Raw genomic sequence first — 19378 nt, 5'->3', positions numbered from 1 at the left:
TAAGTAACTAATTTTATTTGAAAACAGTAACTCCCTTTACTTCGTATTAAAAAAGTAAAAAGGTCTTTTTTTCCCGAAAACATCGGCCAATTCCATCGGCTTTTCGATGTTTTTTAAGGCCGATGGGCCGATGTTTCCTGCAAGTTAGCATCGGCCGCCGATGCCGATGCCGATGGCTAAATTGTTGAACCACCATTGGCGCCGATGCATCGGCCAGGCCGATGCATCGGTCGAGTCCTATTGGCAAGTAGCCCTTAGTGGGTATAAGAGCTGATTTTATTTTGGTGTCAACAGCTAGAAAGGGAGTAGCGCAATCGCCCGTTCTTTTTTTTCCATTGTGAGTGCCCTATCTCAAGAAGTAATACTACGTTCTGGTTGAAATTTGGAATATATGTTAATCCATATGTAAACAGGCTTTGGTTCAATTTTGACGCCAATCGCTCCAAGAGGTGTTGATTTTTTTTTTTTTTTTTTTTTTTTTTTGCGAATAAAAATAGCTTTATTAATGCAACAATAAGAAAGATAAACCGTAATAGATTGTCGTCTGCGTATTTCTCGTGATTTTAATTGTATGGAAATGATCGGAAATATTATGTCAATGATTTAAAAATTTTTAACTGTTGCCATCTTATGTTTGTTAATAAATAATTTGTAATTAATTCAAGCAAGGCTTTTAAAATAACTTTCAATTTTCGCTCTTTACTTTGCTTTTGCAATAATTCAGACATTGGGATGGTCGTCAAGTTTTTGCATATGTAATTTTGTTTTTGTTGGGAATATTGCTTCCTCGTCAAGCATGGGGAGGGATCAGAAAAAAAAAGAAAAATATAGAAGAAAGTTTCGTGATGGCCACAACATACTAGTTCTAATTACCCTTGTGTATTACAGCTTATAATTAGTAACTATTTGTTCATAGCACTGAGAATAAACTGCCCAATAAAACGCTCCAAAAATCAGCCAGGGGCGTGAACCATTTTGAATTCTAGCGATGGTAAGGGAAGGGGGGGGGGGCGTTCCAGTGTCCCGGTTAAACATTTCAGAAATCTGGCAAGCCTACCATTACTCTACCCTGCCACATTTTACTGCAAATGACGGTAAAACTACTGTAGTCACAAATCACTTAATTCAGGACTGTCCAACTGGTGGCCCGCGGAGTGCATGCGGCCCGCCAACACACATTGTGCGGCCCGCCAACCTCTTCTTCAGCATATTTCTTTTTTTGACACTTTATGGTATCAAAAAGCATCCGAGACGACCATTCTCGGTCAAGCAGGGGTCTCCGAACTTTCCTCTTGATCGCTGTTTTACTCATTTTACTGTATTGAAAGAAAAAGGTACAGGACATCAACAGCTCAAGGTCAAGCAGTCCTACCCTGCACGCTAATGTTCAAACGAATTCCTTGAAATAGTCGCGTTGGCGGGAAACATTTCAGATAAGCAAAACCTGCCTGCAATTGGTTAAAAATAAAGACCCCCCCCCCTCACTGACTTTACGACCTTTGTTGATTTCTCAAAATGAAATTGAGAGCTTGCTCTCATCAACTCTCCTCTCTTTTCCGTTGATGATATTGATCTGACTGGTTTTCCCATTAAAATGTAAGCAAATTGTTTTATAATCCTTCTGTTTCATTGTATTATAATTAATAATTCAACTATTAATTGTTATTGTATAAGAAGTAAGAGGTTATTGTTCACCTTTTTGAAACTGCGGCCCGCCAGGTGATCAGTGACCGGAATTCTGGCCGTGAGTTCTTTGCAGTTGGACAGCCCTGACTTAATTCATACTTCAATCAGTAACGTAACTATGGAGGTCTAGCGCCCCTGGTGAGCTTAAGAAATTGACCCCCCCCCCATAGGGTCGCTCTCATGGGAAATCACCGGAGGTCATTGTGACCTCCCAAAAAATTTGTTTTGTTTTGTTTTACTTAATTTTTTTTTTTTTTGGAACATTTTGATGAATTGATTCGACAAATAGGAGACAGCATTGTAATTTTTTTTTCTTATTTTCTTTTTTAGAATTTTTTTCAATGATGCCCAATGTTCCTTCTCAGTAGATGTTATGGATGTATACTGGGTGTTTCGTTTTAACCTGCAAGACCTCAATTTTCGCAACCGTTAGTCATAGACCCATACTTCCAATTGCAAAAATGTTCAAAATCAGATGCAGAGTTAAGATAACTGAAAGTTTGAAGCAAAAATAAAAATGAATCAAAAAATACAAAATTTAACCTTTTATACGGGGCCTAAGGTCCCCTAACTTATGTTTAGGGAAATAATCTCCATTGAAAGATATTACTAGCACAAAAAATTTGACGTTCATGCGATCAAAACTCAAGAAGATACTCGAGTTCAAAGTTTTAAGGGACCATATAGAAAATGAGATTGGAATTTATCGCCATTTCAGAAGAATGACAGCAAAATTACACTACAAAACCTCGATCAATTTGAAAAACCACTCTATTATATGCACATATATAATTTTAAACCCTTGTTAACTGTTCAGCAAATTACCGCCCATTAGCATGGGCTAAAGCAGATTATGTTTTTCCTCAAAAGGTGTTGTTGACGGCGAGTGTAAAGTGGTGTAAGTCACGAAACACTGCTTTTCATATCTTGGTGAATATTGGTCGCACAAATGTGAAATTTTTTGTGTTAATAATATCTTTCAATGAAGATTATTTTCCTAAATATGAGTTGGGGGACATAGGGCACATATAAAAAGTTAAATTTTGCTTCTTTTGACTGATTTTTATTTTTGCTTCAAACTTTCAATATCTTACTAACAACTGCACGACTTTGAAGGTCACGGATCAGGACAAAATTCTGGATTTAGGTCAATCCCCGGTAGATCTGAGGCCAGGTAAAGCGGTTTGACTGCATAGGCCCTAGTTCGGCCGTAATGGGGGTCCAAAGTTTCTATTTTGGCTCCAGAAAAGCAATGGTTTTTCTTTAAAATTAACCTTTTTTTACTCCTTACCCTTTTTTTAACCTTTTGATATTGCATTGCAGTATCGCCCAACTGAATGCATTCACAGTATAGAGTATTTTTCACTGCTTCTACGTTGTACTAACAAGAGACGCGACGAATGTTAGAAGACCAAATATTGTGCCTATGTTTCAAATTCCAAAGAAAACACTATTGCAGTTCTGGAGCCAAACAAGCAAATTTAAACCCTCCAGTAGTTTATCCAGATTCGTGACTCTCAAGTTTTTGCTATGTGAACCACACTGATTTGCAAGACTCTAGAATTGCAAAGGCGTTTCCATTGGAATTTGAAACTTTCGGGCAATATCTAGCCTCCAATGACATTCGGCGTCTCTTGTCAGTACAACGAGATTTATTTTGTACTGCGAATGCATTTAATTGGCTCATACTGCAATGCAAATGCAAGAAAAGGGTAAAAAAGTTTCATTTCAAAGAAAAACTATTGTTTTTCTGGACTCAAATAACAACTTTGGATCCCTGTTGCAGCCGAACTAGGGCCTATGCAGTCAATCCGCTTTACCTGGGTTCATATCTAGTGCGGAATGACCAAAATCCAGAATTTTTTCCAGATCTGGGACTCTCAAGGTCGTGCCGTTTTTTAGTTAACCCTGCAATCTGATTTTGAACATTTTTGCAATTGGAAGTATGCGTCTAGGACTAACGGTTGCGAAAATAGAGGTTTTTGCACGTTAAAACGGAACACCACACACACACACACACACACACACACACACAAACACACACACACATACATATATATATATATATATATATATATATATATATAGCCCCTCTAGTTCTTTTTCTTGCGAGTTTTGTTTTACTTTTTTTAAGTATTTTTCAAATTCTATATAATCAAAAAAGAAAAATCTTTTTTTTAATTATTCGAAATGGCGCCCCCTGGCGAGAGCCACTCCTGCCAACCCCTAGTTACGCTACTGACTTCAATTGTATGTCTCAGTATTTTTACTGCTTATAAGCGTTAATAGCCTAAACTTGGATGGCTAGACTCTAAGCAGGATATACTTGAAACAGAATGCTTCAGATATCTCTTACTTAAACTAAAAAATAGAAAAGAACATTTACTTTTTCCAGTAGCTGTAGGTCATGCAATCGAATAAGGTTGAAGGAAACTCCTTCGATTGCAATATGGTATCTTCCTTCAGATACTGTGGGTACATAGATGTCCTAAAGTGAAAAAGGAAATTCCAATTAATACTCATACATTGTTTAGATACGATATATTCAAACATTAAATATGGTTATTAAGCTACGGTTTTTAAATAATATAAAAGTTCTATAAAGATGAGACAGCTAAGAACACTCTCAATTAAGTGATCTTTTGATCAAAAGAAGAATTGCTCAATCATCAATGAAAATCATGTCATTTATTCAGGAGCTACAGACACAGATACCCCTACTCTTTTTGCTTTGGGAGTTAATAAAAGGCTTTGTATTGTAGCAAGGGCGCCCGTATGCAAAATTGTTAGGGGGGGGGGCTCAGATATTTTTCCCATGGTTTATCAGGATATTTTCCCCATGGAAACTGATTACAGTGCAGATTCGAGTTATTAAAATTTGACATTTTTAATAACTTATTCATTAACGGCTGAAGAAGAAATGTTTTTACATTTTTGCAAAGAAAAACGTACTAAAAGCAAGGAAGTTCTAAATTCTAAGAGGGGGCTTGAGCCCCCCTTTGCCCCTCCCCCCATATGGGTGCCCTTGTATTTTAGGGTTAATGGACAAAATAATGTGTGGTAACGTCAAACTAGTAGTTTCAAAGCAATTTTGACCAAGCTTGGCGGCAAATATAAGGTATCGTACAGTTGTTAAACGTCGGCAACTAAGAAACCGATATTTTAACCTTAGAGGAATAAATTCATCACATTTCTAAAATGTACACTCTAGCTCAGGGGTTCCCAAACTTTCCTGATTTGTTACACCCTTTGAAGAATTACAATTTTTTCGCTACACCCTAGTTTATCCCAAATATATAATAAGGGGAACCACGATGGGAGGTCACTGTGACCTCCCAAAAATTTCCTGATATGGCAAATTTTGTCTGACGATTTGGTAAAATTATCATTATTCGTCGAACTTTGAAGTTCTTCTCGGCAAAATTATCCTTATTCGGCGAAATTTGGGGTTCCATTCGGCAAATTGAGAATTTCTCCCGAAAAATTTAATCTTGGGACACTCCTGTATATACATGGCCACCCCAGAGTAAGGCCCTTATATATACGAGCCGGCATCAGCTTAAGATCAGCCGTTTTGGATTGGAGCGCTTGTTTGAGTGATTGCCTTTTCTGGCAAGTTATCACGTTTGGTGATTTTTCACTGCGAGCAATTATTAACGGCACGTGAATTGTTTATTAAACAAAATATTATTGCTGGACGATTTTGCAAAATTCGTAACTTTGCTATGGTAACCCTAGTTGCGCAACAATGAAAAATCCGATCCAAAATGGCTAAACTTAAGTTGATGCGTCAGTCCGAGTGTCGCGGCACCCACTTTATGAAACCCTGTCTAGCTTATTTATGCTTATGTCGACTATCAGTATATATCATTCTAATAGTCGAAACCTTACGTGATTAATTAAAAAACAAAAAAATAATGGAATGCAATGAGAAAGAAAATATTTGATGATCTGAATTTTGTCTTACGTCGATTATACCGTTCTGAACCATGTTTAACTTCTCGCTGAATCCTGGCAACTTGGCGTATGTATATTGCACCTGAAGACGATTTTTGGCGTCCGGATGCATTGGATCTCCAGGTATAAGGGATGCTTCGACGGCGATGACAGAATCAAACTCTTCGATCATTCCACAGTCACGTGACACTGTTATGGCGGTCAGCAGGTTGTCGCCTGCGAATTATAATAAAATTAATTAAAATCCAGTTTCTCCCAGTTTCCAAAAACTTTGTTTTCACTCTCGCGATCTATACATTTAACAGTTAGAACAAGATTTCTGTAGTCTAAAATCTTGTTCATGCGGACACAAAGAAATGGATGCTTATTTACTGTCTGACACGGATTACATGGAAAGGTTAACATCCGGTTTATGGGCGGAAATGGACGCATCTATTAGTTTACAGGGGTTGTAGCTTGTTCGCTACGGATGTGCGCTTTTGCCTCTTAATTATTTAGACGAACTTTTGTACAATTGACAATTCGTTCACGGCAATCAATTTTCAAATCTAAACTATATTCGATCTATATTCTTACTACAAAATTAATTAATATACATTTTTTAACAACATAATTTTGAGCTTACCATTTTGATTTTACATTTCCTGATGAAATGAAGAAATTATATTGTTACGCGTTCGGTAAAACTTCAAACTTTCTTTAAATGACCACACAGTTCTTGAGAAAGCACAGGAGATTTATTTACAAATATGTACAAGAAATATCGTTAGTAACTGCTAAATTAACCATAACAATTAGGCAAATATCAATTAACACCGTAAACTCAACGGTTACACACGTATTTACATTAAAATACGCGAAAACATAGCGCAAAGGCTAATACATACAATAACAGAGCTAACGGCTCAGACGAAATTCGGACAGTTTTAAAAAGCAAAACTAAAACTTTATCACGCGCGGAGGCTATTTATAAATCCTAGAGAAGTTTCGACAAAAATCGAAATACTTCTCGATGTTTTCTTTTTATTCCATTCACAAATGTTTTCCGGGGACCATATACATCATACGAATGTTGGGGGGTTGTATATTTATAACAAGAAACTATTTACAGGTTACGTTACTAAGATAATTTTAGATGAAAAATAATGGAACAAACTCCAAATTTAGCGGCAAATTAATCACAAAAATAATTACTATTTATAGAATTTGTAACAATATTTTATTTTTGTTGTTTCCATAAAAAATCTGTTTGCTTCCAATCTTTTTCATCTTAGAGAATGCAATAAATTAATTGAGCACTAGTGACATTATAACGCATTTGCATAAAAAGCACATCGCTATTTTTCCTTCTCCCTGGTGGATTCATTCAGATGGAATCGTCTTAGCTTGGTCGATTGCCAAATTACATATAATCCGTGGTCAAACAGTAACTATTTACGTTTAGTAATTAGTTACGTTTACGAATGCATTGTAAATTATCTGGAGCTTTCATGGTTATGCGTAGATAAGCCCCCTGTATTTCAAAGATCGGGAAAAATATACAAATAATATAAAAATGAATAAAAAGCGTAAAATGTTCATTTTTTTTCTGAACCTGTAGTTGATTATAAAATAGCGAATTCTTAAGAGCGTTTAAGAAAATGCTCAAATTTGTTGTTGAAAGTCATTAACATTTTTTTTAATTCCTCCACCTGGGTTGATAGTCACTGGATTTTCGTTTTTAATGGTAAGCATAGTTGTATCAAAATCTTTGCACTAGCGTGTGTGGAAGGGGTCGTTTACTCACTACAGCTCTTACATGTATATAATCTACCGTATTAGAATTGGCAATATGTGTTCAAAACCAGAGGTTCTAAGAGATTTAAAACCCTTTTCGCTGGGATCTTAAATCTTTGTAATAGATTAATCATCAATGGCAGAGTGAAAAATAACTTTAATGCTTCTTTTAATTTATTTATAAACTGTGATTAAAATCTAACTCAATGGTGTTGTGTAGCACATTGCATACATTACTTCTGTTGCATGTTGAAATTGTACTACTACTTTAACTAAAAATGCATTCAAATTAAAATTCCTATAAAAAGAGCTTCGTATAGAACTTCTAATGAGGGTACACGAGAGAAGGCACATACTCTCTGTCCTTTTTTTTTTCTTGGAGGGCGCGGTGGGGGGGGGGGGGGGGGGTAGGATGAGAGTGATAGCAACTTAAATAAAACGTTCTCTATGTATAGTTTACGTGGCGACATCTATGAAGTAACTTGCTAACTGACGCGGTAGATCAAACATTAAGCAATATAATATGTATTTTTTTCGGAAACAAAACGGGCCGTAGAAATTTCAGTCCGTTTAACCAAAAAAAAAAAAAAAAAATAATAATAAATAAATAAATAAATGCATATATAAAAAATATCAAACTGAAAAGGTAACATGACAAAAGGTAACATGACAAGATTCGACACATTTTTTCAGAGCAACAAAATGGCAACAACAGCAAATCCTGATTTCAGTCATTACGTATGAGTAGTACATTATGAATAGTATGACTTGAAATTTACAGTAACTGAAAATCAGTTATATTTTCTTACAGCATTAATAAGTAGTATAAAATTCCTTTTGGCTACGAATAAGACGGTCATAATTACTAAAAGCTGATAATAATAGCGTTTTGTCTTACATAATTACTATAAAAATGCACATACCTATGAGATTGAACTTAATTTTCTTACCTGTAACCATAACTGTTCTAATATCAGCATCTTTCAGAATTTTTAAAGTCGGAATTGTTTCGGGTTTTAATCTGTTTTGTAACACTATCAGTCCCTTGAAAATCAAGATCACATTCCAGTTCTTCCCTGAAACATACAACTCATTAAAATCGAGAAATTTAAGTAAATATTTTACTCAACTTAAATCATTTTATGATGCACGCATGTGAAATCTTTTTTAAAAGATGAGAAAAAATAATGCAAATGAAGCAGTGAGAAGCAAAGGGATGTAAGTGGTAAAATTAAAAATTTGGAAATAACCAGTACAAATGGTAGGAGAACCTCTCCTCTGTCTTGGGGCCAGAGATACAGTGCTGGTAAGAAAATTGCATCACCCTCGCATTTTCACAACAATGGGATTATGGGAGAAGTTTTGGTCGAGCGATTAACGATGAATGTATGTGAAATTCTGCAAAACTTATGAAATAAACATTTAACAGCAGGAATCCGATAACTGTTTACGTAGATTGGGGCTCTTTCCGGGCCAAGGCGAACTGCTGACCCCAATGCTCATTTTTCCATTTCTGAACCTGCCTGTGAGTTTAGAGAAAAAAATACTTAGCCCCATGTCAATTTAAGTCTAAAGGCAAGAAAAAGGTTTTTAAATTGTTACTTACTAGTTTTGCCCTATGGCACGGAGCAGAATCAGTCTGGAAAATGACATTTGGAACTGAAGTAAAGTGATCCCGGATAGTAGGAAGCAATTTCTCCTCCAAAGGGCCAATATACACCTGAGCATTTACTGTTCCTTGCACAAAGTGAAGCCCACCAGCTCCATGATCAGAAATACATCCCCAAATCATCTGGGATACGGGATGCTTGACTGTGTGTTGAATGCAGTCGGGATGATATTCCTCTCCTTTGCGACGCGGGTGATGCAATTTTTTTTTTACCACCACTGTAGTACTAGTAGACTTAGTAGGTGCAGCTATGCAGCCAGATTTTAAAAAACACTTCAATGAAAGTCTACCAAAGACCTTATCTTTAAACACGTTTTACTCAAAACTTGAAAATGTTCACTTATATCCCTTTGCTTCTTACTGCCTCAAATGACAAAATTGTACCACAAAAAATGATTTCTTGTCAGAAACTTTTCGATTCTAAATTGTGGTTTGCAAGACAAAATTGCAATATAGATAATTTGGTATTCTTCCAATAGGCGATCGTCCGTTCAAGTACTCTAGTTCCTCAATATGTGACACTACTTACATTACATATAAATAGCAGCTGATTTCACTTGCGCCATCTATTGAGTAACAACTTGTATATTACTTGAACGGTAGCTCGCATATTGGGAGAATATCGATAAAATTTTTACTTATGAAGTTTTTAAAACTTATATGCTCTATCTCTATCGGGCATAACACTTTACAAATTTAACTCTTAAATATTGAAATAGTCACTTTTCAAACACTTTTATGCAATTATCAATATTTCTTCACAATATACCGCTATAAGAAACAATAAAAAGAACGTATCTAAAAAGTGTATGTAGGCAAGGCTAACACCAAATACAGGATGAATGGTATGGTATGAGCTAGACTCTTTATAGGTGGAATTACAAAGTCAAGTTAACAATGTCACTTAGTAACAGGAACTAAAATAAATTAAAAATTAAAAAAAAAAAAAAAACTCCGATTCTGATTTCCAACCTTATAATACGATGATTAACGCGGGTCGAAACAATTTTAAATTTTAAATTCTATATTTTTTTTCTAGATGACAAGGGAAAAACAGAAAAGGAAGTTCACCACATCTGGTAAAATTTATTAGCCGCAAACGTAGAATCAAGAGGGAAAAATTAAAATCTCTTTAAAAGCCTTTCATACATGCTAAAATAAATTGCAAATATTTAGTTTGTTGTGTTGACAAATAGAACGGGAAACAGATAAAAAATTAAATCTTTGAGCTTTTGTTCTCTTATCGGCCAACGACATAGAGGAAGGAAATTCACATATATTTCCTTACTTCTAGCCAACAATGACATCGTTAGCAATCACGTGAATAAAGGCTAAGATTGCATTTCAAATCTGCTAAAAATTGTCTGCATAATTCCAGTGCCCCCCCCCCCCTCCAATTTCGCCGACACGAAATTTCCTTACCTCATGTTCTTCAGGTTCAATCATACATTTTGATATATTTAAGGGAGGAGGAAATTTTTAATATCGGCGAAACTAGAGGCAAACTATAATCCCAGTTCCACATAACATGAAAGTTCCAAATAAATTACATCAGATGCCGAAACATTTGTTCTTCCTTCTGATCTAATACTATCTTAAATGTGCCAGTATGTTTTCACTACCGAAATTGCGAGAAAGCACTTATTTTGGAGGATTTTAAATAATATCTTCCGTAAAATAACACTCTCGATCAAGTCGCCTTTCAAAAAAAAAAAAAAAAAAAAAAAAATGGTTCATTCGTTTAGGGACTACGGTGTCTACGGACAGACACAGATAAACATGTCAAATTTATAACTTCCTTCTTGTTGCGTCTGGAATTAAAACACCCTTTACTGGATCAAAATACAGGGTGTCTATAAATGATGGACCCGACTTTAAAAATCATATTTTCAAAAGTTCTCGGCAAAATAAAATAATTAAGGTGTAAAATTAAGGAGAAAAGTACCAAGTTTTTTATGAGAGATTCACCAAAAGTGAACGTCTTCTGTGCAATGTCACGTGAAAATATTTATGAGCCGTTTTTCTTCGCAGAACAAGCTGTAAAAGGTGACAATTATCTTGACATGCTGGAAATTTGGTTATTTCCGCAACTGTTTGAGGACAGTCCCGATCTTATCTTCCAACAAGATGGAGCACCTCCTCATTGGTCTTTGTCGGTTCGTAGTTACTTAAACAATGTGCTTCCACACAGATGGATAAGCAGTGCGGATGACGATGATTTAACGTTATTCACATGGCCACCAAGATCTCCAGACTTAACCCCATGCGATTTCTTTCTATGGGATGACGTGAAAGATCGTGTTTTTGTACAGCCAATAGCGAAAACGCTCCCAGAATTGAAACAACGCATTTCTGCAGCATTACAAACAATTAACAGAGACATGTTAGAAAATGTGTGGAATGAAATAGATTATCAAATGGACGTCTGTCGTGTGACAAGAGGGTCCCATATCGGACATTTATAAAGTAAAAAAAAACTTGGTATTTTTCTCCTTAATTTTACGCATTAATTATTTTATTCCGTCGAGAACTTTTGAAAATACGATTTTTATCCATCATTTATAGACACCCTGTACATTGATAACAAATAAATGTTTAGGAATGCATGATGAATATTCAGAAACAAAAATCGTCACCTTGGCATTCTAATCACCTCATCCCAGGTTATGTACTCAGGCAAAACTCTGGAACCAACTCCTATCACTCGAAATCCTTGACGTGTGTAGAATTCCAGAATGTCCTTAAAGTTCTCCGGTACTGAAATGGTTGATTTCACAGCATTATTAGAATATATTTTAATTTTAACAACAATGTTTTATTTTTTGTTACTTTTGTAAATGCAGACGAACCTGCTTATAACGAACCCTGATTAAGCAAAAACTCGGATTTAGCGAGGGAAGCTGAAATATGTGGTGGGTACGATGTTCAGTCTATGGGACTAAAACTCGCTTTTAACGAGCAATATTCTTGCGATTCGAAAATTTTCTATTGACTTCTGGCTCAGCTTATTTATTTTATTTTATTATATTATTATTATTATTATTATTATTAATTTTCTTTAACATTCCGAAGTCAACCGAAAATTAGAAATAAATAATTAATCCAAAGAACAAGTGATGACAGCACTTTTTTTTTTTTTTTTCAACTTGTGTAGAAAAGAAACAATGGAAAATTATATGTGTATTGCTCAAAAACAATGACACAACAAATGGACATTCAGACAGTTCAAAGCAAATTAACCAACTTCTTTAGTGCTGTACAGAGATTAAAAAGATAAAGAAAAGTAACTATGATAAATTTCTATGATTTTATTTTTAACGAACTCGTTTTGTACGAGCACTTGGTTATAACGAGCAAAAATCGCGGTCCTTTTGCGTTCGTTATAAGCAAGTTCGACTGTATTTGGAATAGAGAAAGATAGTTGCATTTCACTTTGGGAGGACTTTTATTCTGAGTGTATTATCACCATTATGATCACATAAAATTAGTCCACAGTCCAAATTTAATACTGATAAGTTTTAAGAATCTAACTTTTTTTCAAGGTAAGTCCAAATAAATAATAAAATAAAATAAAATAAAATAATTAAATATAATAAAATAATTAAATATAATAAAATAAATAAATTAATTAAACTAATTAAGTAAATAAATAAATATAGTACTTTTTCAATGAGATAAACGAAACATACCAGCATCTTTCTCAACCTCCCCCACTCTCTTTCATTATAATGAAAATTTTCCGATTTGGCCTTTGTAAATCACGGTAACCCTATTCATAGTTGATTACTCCATGTTTCTAAAAGTTATAGTTTTGTTTACGTTTCTGACTATATTCCTGTGCTTTTTATTCACAGTAAATATTATACGAAAAGAACATTATTGAACCACAACTACATCATAATTCATAAAGAAGTTCTTTGAAAATATATCCATTCAGTAAGCAATGTGCATAGTTGTAAATCTTTAGTAATAATAAAGCTGGAAGAAATAAAACTTGAAGTTGAAAAAAATTTAGTAAATAAAATCATAATGAGTAGTGTTAAGAGAGCCTTTTTTCAAAGGTCCGTAAACCAACAAACGCTCGCAAACAAACGTTTGCGCAAAGAAACAAGAGGTTTTGTCCAGAACTAAACAATCCTACTTTCGCGTTAAACCAACATTGACTTTCTAGTATCTAATCAATATTCGCTAAAATAGCTAAGACAGCAAATTATGTCAAACATACCTTTTTATAACATTTTAAGCTGATTTCTAGAAACAAATTATACCTCGTTCATCTGATATTATACATAGATACGTGAAAAATAAATAAACGAACAAATAAAGTAGCAGCATCTTTTAAACAATGCATAAAATATATTTCCATAAAAATATTCTTCAATCGCTTTCAAAAAGAAGAAAATATAACAATAAAAAAAATCTTTAAAATGAAAAACTTTATATTCAAAAAAAAAAAAAAAACTGCTTGTTAAGCTCTGTTAAAACATGAGTGACTCTGGATTTCCCCTTATTTCTCGCTGCCAAAAATAGAATAAATGAATTTAAACTTTAGAATGAAAATAAAAACAAATCCTATTAACAATCGTTTCATAGTAAAAACCAAGCTTTGCGGAGTTGGAGTCCACAAGTCTGCCAGTGCGTGCAGGGTCGGAACCGAAATCAGACTGGTTTTGGGGTAAAGGAGTCGGAGTCGAAGGCTCTAAAACTCCCAGAGTCGAAGTCAGACCTATTCACTTCGACTCCACAGCCTTAATAAATAAGGGGTGTTGAGTGAATAATTTTAACCAATAGTGAAAACTTTGAAGTGTTATTGTTAATCAGCTGATCACATAGCTGATTTTTCATATTTAAGTTTGTCACTTCGTATTACGTAGAAACCTGAATTCGGCGTCCTTGGAAAGCTCTTGATTAGAATATTTTGAATAAAACTTAAAATTCCAGGAATAAAAAGCATCTTTATGCGGGAAAATATCACACGCGTGCAAATGGATTGATACCCCTAGAATTATGGTGCGTAGGCAGAAGGATTTGCAGGACTGTGCTTTAACCAGGGCTGACCGCTTGGCGCGCTCTAGCTCTAGTGTTACTCAATGCTTCGAATTGGCTGATGAATATGACCAATAGTATTACTTGGGTATGCAAAGAAAGCTATTTCATTACCTGTTTCGGTTCTGCTCAAGGCACAGACGAGCTCTGGTGCTCCTTTCAAGAATACTTCGAAATTGTTACTCCCCTGCGACTTAGCCACTACGCTCATCCTCCTCAGCAAGGACTCGAAAGGGAACTGTCTCACCACAGCGATTGCAGAAGCTGGCTAGACATAAGATCGTGAGTGGCAAAAGTGTTTCAGAAAATCAGCTTATATTATTAAAACTTGAGCGTACATATCTATGTGTGTACCTATGTATCAATGTAATCATCTACACTGGTGTGCAAAAATTAAGGACGAAATCGAAAAGTTAGCATATCAGCTGAACGAAGAGGCAGAGCGGACAGAAAGACCAATCAGGAGATTAAGTAAGGTGATGTACGGTAGCACATGCGCAGATATGCAGGCAGACGTAATGGGGGAGTGTCTGAGTAGTATAAAGCATGTTGTCATGGTAAGATCAGTATTTCTGGCAAAGAGATTGCACGCCATATAGCAGTTAAAATCACACTGAGTTGCTGCCTCAGCGAGAAATGGTGAATAATCAATCTGTTAGACGACATCTGGATGCTTTTACCCGAGGTCGAATCATTGGGAAGTTGGAGGAAGGCCGCAGTGTGACAAGTGTGGCTGCAGAGTTCGGAATTGCTCACAGCATCGTTTCACGACTTTGGAGACAATTTCAAACTACAGGAACAGCTATCCGGGGGTTCAGTAGTGGTCGTCCACGAGGAACCACACCCGCAGATGACCGGTATATTGTCTTACAGGCCAGAAGAAACAGGCGGCAGACAGCGGGAGAAATCGCTAGACACACGACACAGGCGACTGGACGACCGATATCGCGTTTTACCGTGGCCAGAAGACTGCACGGTGGTGGTCTGTTTGCACGACGCCCTATACGGTGTGTACCTCTAACGCCTGCCCATCGGAGAAGGCGTCCTCTGTGGTGCCGGGAACACCGGAATTGGAGAGACAATGAATAGGGACGAGTACTCTTTACAGATGAGAGCAGATTCAGTCTGAGTTGCGATTCTCATCGCATACTCATCTGGAGAGAGCGGGGAAGCCGCAATCATCCCTCGAACATCATTGTAAGGGACAGGTATGGAGGTCGCGGTGTTCTCGTTTGGGGAGGCATCATGCTTGGTAGTCGTACAGACCTTCACATCTTCGACGCAGGTTCAGTCAACGGGACCCGTTATTGTAACGAGATTCTTCTTCTATATGTGCGTCTTTTTAGAGGCGCTATGGGTCCGCAGTTCCTTTTCATGGACGACAATGCACATGTCATCGCTCAGTAGTTGCCGAACAGCTCTTAGAGAGTGAGGATATTGAACGTATGGATTGGCCGGCACGATCTCCAGATCTCAATCCTATCGAGCATGTATGGGATTTTCTAGGCAGACGCTCGGCAGCTCGTACCTTACCACCAGTAACGATTCGGGAGCTTCGATTGGCGCTGCAAGACGAATGGGCAGCAATGCCTCAACAACTCATCGACACCCTTATTCTCAGCATGGGCAGACGCTGTGAAACCTGCCTAGCAGTCGGGGGAGATCATATCCCCTTCTAAAGACCGGATGTTTCTTGCTAGACACACATCACAGAGATGTTTCGGATTTCAGTCGCATTGCGCTCCATGCTACTTTTTCAATAAAGCTTCTTTTTATCCCTCTGATTTCTCTTTTGGTAAGTGTTGCTTACCTTACACATGTCCTTACGTATTGGGGATCTTACGGTATTAAATGTGTTGATTTGGAAAGCTTTTGTACAAAGTTATATTGAAAAAACCGTCTCGTCCTTAATTTTTGCACACCAGTGTATGTCCGAGTTACTTCTCCCGAAGGACCATGAAGAGTGAACTGACCATCGAACCAGGTATCGATGGATTCGTAATCTTCCGGGCTTTATGTTTGTCTGTTTAACATAATCCTCCGATAATAATTAGCGGATTTATCAATTAAAAACCATTAATTATGATACTTGGATTTCGACATAAAATCCCTATTTTTCGAAGGCTTTTCTCCATTCAAATTATTATTCAATGCTTCATCTCAATTTTCCGCAAAAAGTGCTTTTATTAAAATTTATTGCGTGAAGAAAATCATTGAGACGAAAGATCTGTTGCCATTTTTTTGTCTCGAATATAAGCAAATAAAATTCTGGATTTTGTTTCGAAGGTTTTTCCTGTAATCGGGGGATTTAAAAATGTTTACTTTTTGGTTATTCTTCCTCAATCTGCCGCATAATTTTACTGTTTTTTTTTTGTTCAAGCCTGAGTGTTGAACATGCGTCGCTGGACATACGCTATGATAATTCCCTCGTCCAAGCTATGATAATTCACTCGGTATTGCTGTAGAGGAAGGCAGTACAAAAATAAAATCAAAGGACAGACGGACGGATATCAAAACGGTGAAGTGAGAACAATAAGCAATTCGTGATTGCTTAACAAAAATAATGCTGTCAATTCTCGAAAACTCGAAGTCCCAAAGTTGCCGGCTAAAACATTCGAATTATTGGTAGTTCGAGTTATGGGAAGTTTCCAGAACAGTCTCAAAAGTTTGGGATCCGATGAAATCTTCGAGATAAAGGAACATTCGAGTTATAAGCTTCGAGTTATCGAGATTTGACTGTAATAATATTAACCCTTTTGACGTTTTTTTTTCTTGTTTGGAGCTGTTTAAAAATGATACAACTCTTTGAGGGGTTTCGTGAAATTGTGACAATGAGGTATCTTACTTTTTCAACACGAAAATGTTTATAAAAAACAGCGGGACATATGACAAGGGGAGGGGGAGGTGAAGTGACAATTCGTGACAAACGAGGAGGGGAGGAGGTTCATAAATGCTGAAAAAAGGTCTGACATCATTTATGTACTTTTGAGGGACATTCATCTCTGGAACGGGTTACTTTTACCGTTGGAATTTTTGCTTCCTGGTTTACCGATTTTCAGGTGATTTAGTTTATGTTAGTTCAGAACAAGTAAAATACAATAGAGAAAACATTTTAATTCATAGTTTTGTATTTTCTTAAAGTGCACTGACCGACAGAACCTTCACGAACAGCGCGACCTACAATTATTCATCTTAAACTATATCCGCGGAAGAAACAAAATACGCCCGATGGATTAAATGATAAGCATAATTGCAGTTTCATATAAAGGTAATAATTTTTGTAATATGCAAGTTAAATTGAAGCATAGAAAGAAAATATTGTTGATTAAACGTATTTTTTGACGAAAAGTTTTATCTAAAAAATGAAAATTTACCTGATTCGTTAAATTTGAACATATTGGATACACAATTCTCGGAGGTAGTCTTTCGAAAGGAACTTCGTCACCATACCTAGGTTCTTCTAAATCCTAGAAAAACACAGCAAATTTAATGAACAGGCAGCAAAATTATGAGAATACAATAATGAGGATTAATCAAGTACACCATCCCAGGCAGACATTTTAAAATGGTTGTCAACGTCATGATGTCCATTTTAAAATGTTTATGAAACTTTAAAAGTTATGTGAACTTCTCGGAAGGTTGATGCAGATAAATCACCATTTTTCGACATTTATTCAAAAAAATAAAACATTCTTAAGTGTTGCATGTAAGTTGAGGAATGATGTCCATGTGATACAAGTAGTTGGTGTTTTTAGTGTTTTTGAGCAGATAGAGTAAAGGAACCTATATAGGGACTCTAAAGGAACCAGAAACTAGAAATATTGCCGTGCTAAGTACAGATATCGTATGTCAGTGGCTCAATTAGCATGGGTGACACCCGGGTCGGTCATTTGTGATGTCATCTCCCCTCCCCTACACAAAAAAAAAGTTTTAATGTTCTATGCAAACATGAAATTCATACTATTTTCAGAAACAATTGCATTTGTATTGTAACGAAATTTTAAGTGGGCTAGCGTACAAAAGTCAATTTTCAGAAACAACTACATTTGAGTGGGTTAATGTACAAAAAAATAGTAAAACCATGAAAGTTTTTTATGTAACTTGCCCTAGACGCATGTGCAGGGCTGTCGCGATGTCGAAGAAATAAGGGAATGTATAAAATTGATGGCCTATTAATTAATTCAAACGTATCTCAAACACAATGAAAGATAATAAGATTCAGTTCTTTTTAATTTAAGAATTCAGTACTAGGTCTAAGTGACAATATGAACCTTATCCTGAGTAAGAATATTCACTTAATAAAGGGTTTTTACTTCCTTTTACAAAAAAAAAAAAAAGAAGTATTGTATTCGCGAAAAATTTTCACTCAAAAATCGGCCTTAATTTCTATTTTGCTCACCTCCAAATGAATGCTGGGATTTTTTTTCGACTCGACCACACGTGGATATATGCCTAGGAACGTATAGACCACCGAAATATCCATTTTGACGATCCCCGAGTTAATTACAACGAGTTTTCTCATGACGTCCGTATGTACGTATGTATGTGCGTATGTATCTCGCATAATTCAAAAACAGTATAGCCTAGAAAGTTTAAATTTAGTACGTAGACTCCTAGTGGGCTCAAGTTGTGCACCTTCCCTTTTGGTTGCATTCGGATGTTCCTAAGGGGTCTTTTGCCCCCTTTTGGATGGAAATCATTGTTAATTTCGATGTAAACTCAAGTGGTGTTATAATTTGGCGGACACTTGGCGATATATCGCCAATCTTTTGGTTGGCAACAAATTTGGCGATTTTTTTTTTTTTAAATCTGGTTTCCATTGTCACTGTTGGTGATATTTAGAGAGTAAACTATTGAATCACTTTAAAATTGCAAATAATGGGAAAATGACATGAAATTGAAGTAAAAAGAAGTCATGTGATGCACACATCAGCTCGTTAATTCTATAATATGGAGTGGGAAGGAAGAGGGTTCGGTGGGTTACCCCTGGAAAATTTTTAAATTTGTAGTCTTAAAAATGCATTTTAGCTTTTTCAAAAACTTGCAATTCCCTTTTGGGTGTCACACGGGGAGGACCTCCCCCCTCGGCCCTCCGTTGTGACGCCACTGCGTATCTGCAAATCAAAATCGAGTCAACAGGTAACCTATTTTACCCAAGTGCAATGTTTTATAATCATGTATGGATGGAAAATAATTTTAGAGCTTCTGAAAAAGAGGCGCACGAGGGAAGCGTATGGAGAAGTG

General features: G+C 36.1%; 1 protein-coding gene across 1 annotated transcript in view; it reads right to left on the bottom strand.

Annotated features, from left to right (window-relative positions):
- Positions 1 to 4072: 4072 nt before the first annotated feature.
- LOC129233170 (polyamine-transporting ATPase 13A3-like) overlaps positions 4073 to 19378 on the bottom strand; it is a gene marked incomplete at its 3' end in the record, with an annotated part of 47313 nt that continues 32007 nt past the window's right edge. Inside the window, 7 exon segments of the mRNA XM_054867238.1 lie at positions 4073 to 4174; positions 5654 to 5859; positions 8370 to 8463; positions 8465 to 8495; positions 11725 to 11845; positions 14249 to 14402; positions 17509 to 17601. Coding sequence (XP_054723213.1) covers positions 4073 to 4174; positions 5654 to 5859; positions 8370 to 8463; positions 8465 to 8495; positions 11725 to 11845; positions 14249 to 14402; positions 17509 to 17601 — 801 coding nt within the window.

The sequence above is a fragment of the Uloborus diversus genome, unplaced genomic scaffold (assembly GCF_026930045.1).
Source record: "Uloborus diversus isolate 005 unplaced genomic scaffold, Udiv.v.3.1 scaffold_221, whole genome shotgun sequence".
Lineage (NCBI taxonomy): Eukaryota > Metazoa > Arthropoda > Arachnida > Araneae > Uloboridae > Uloborus > Uloborus diversus.
This window is presented reverse-complemented; position numbering and strand designations above follow the sequence as displayed.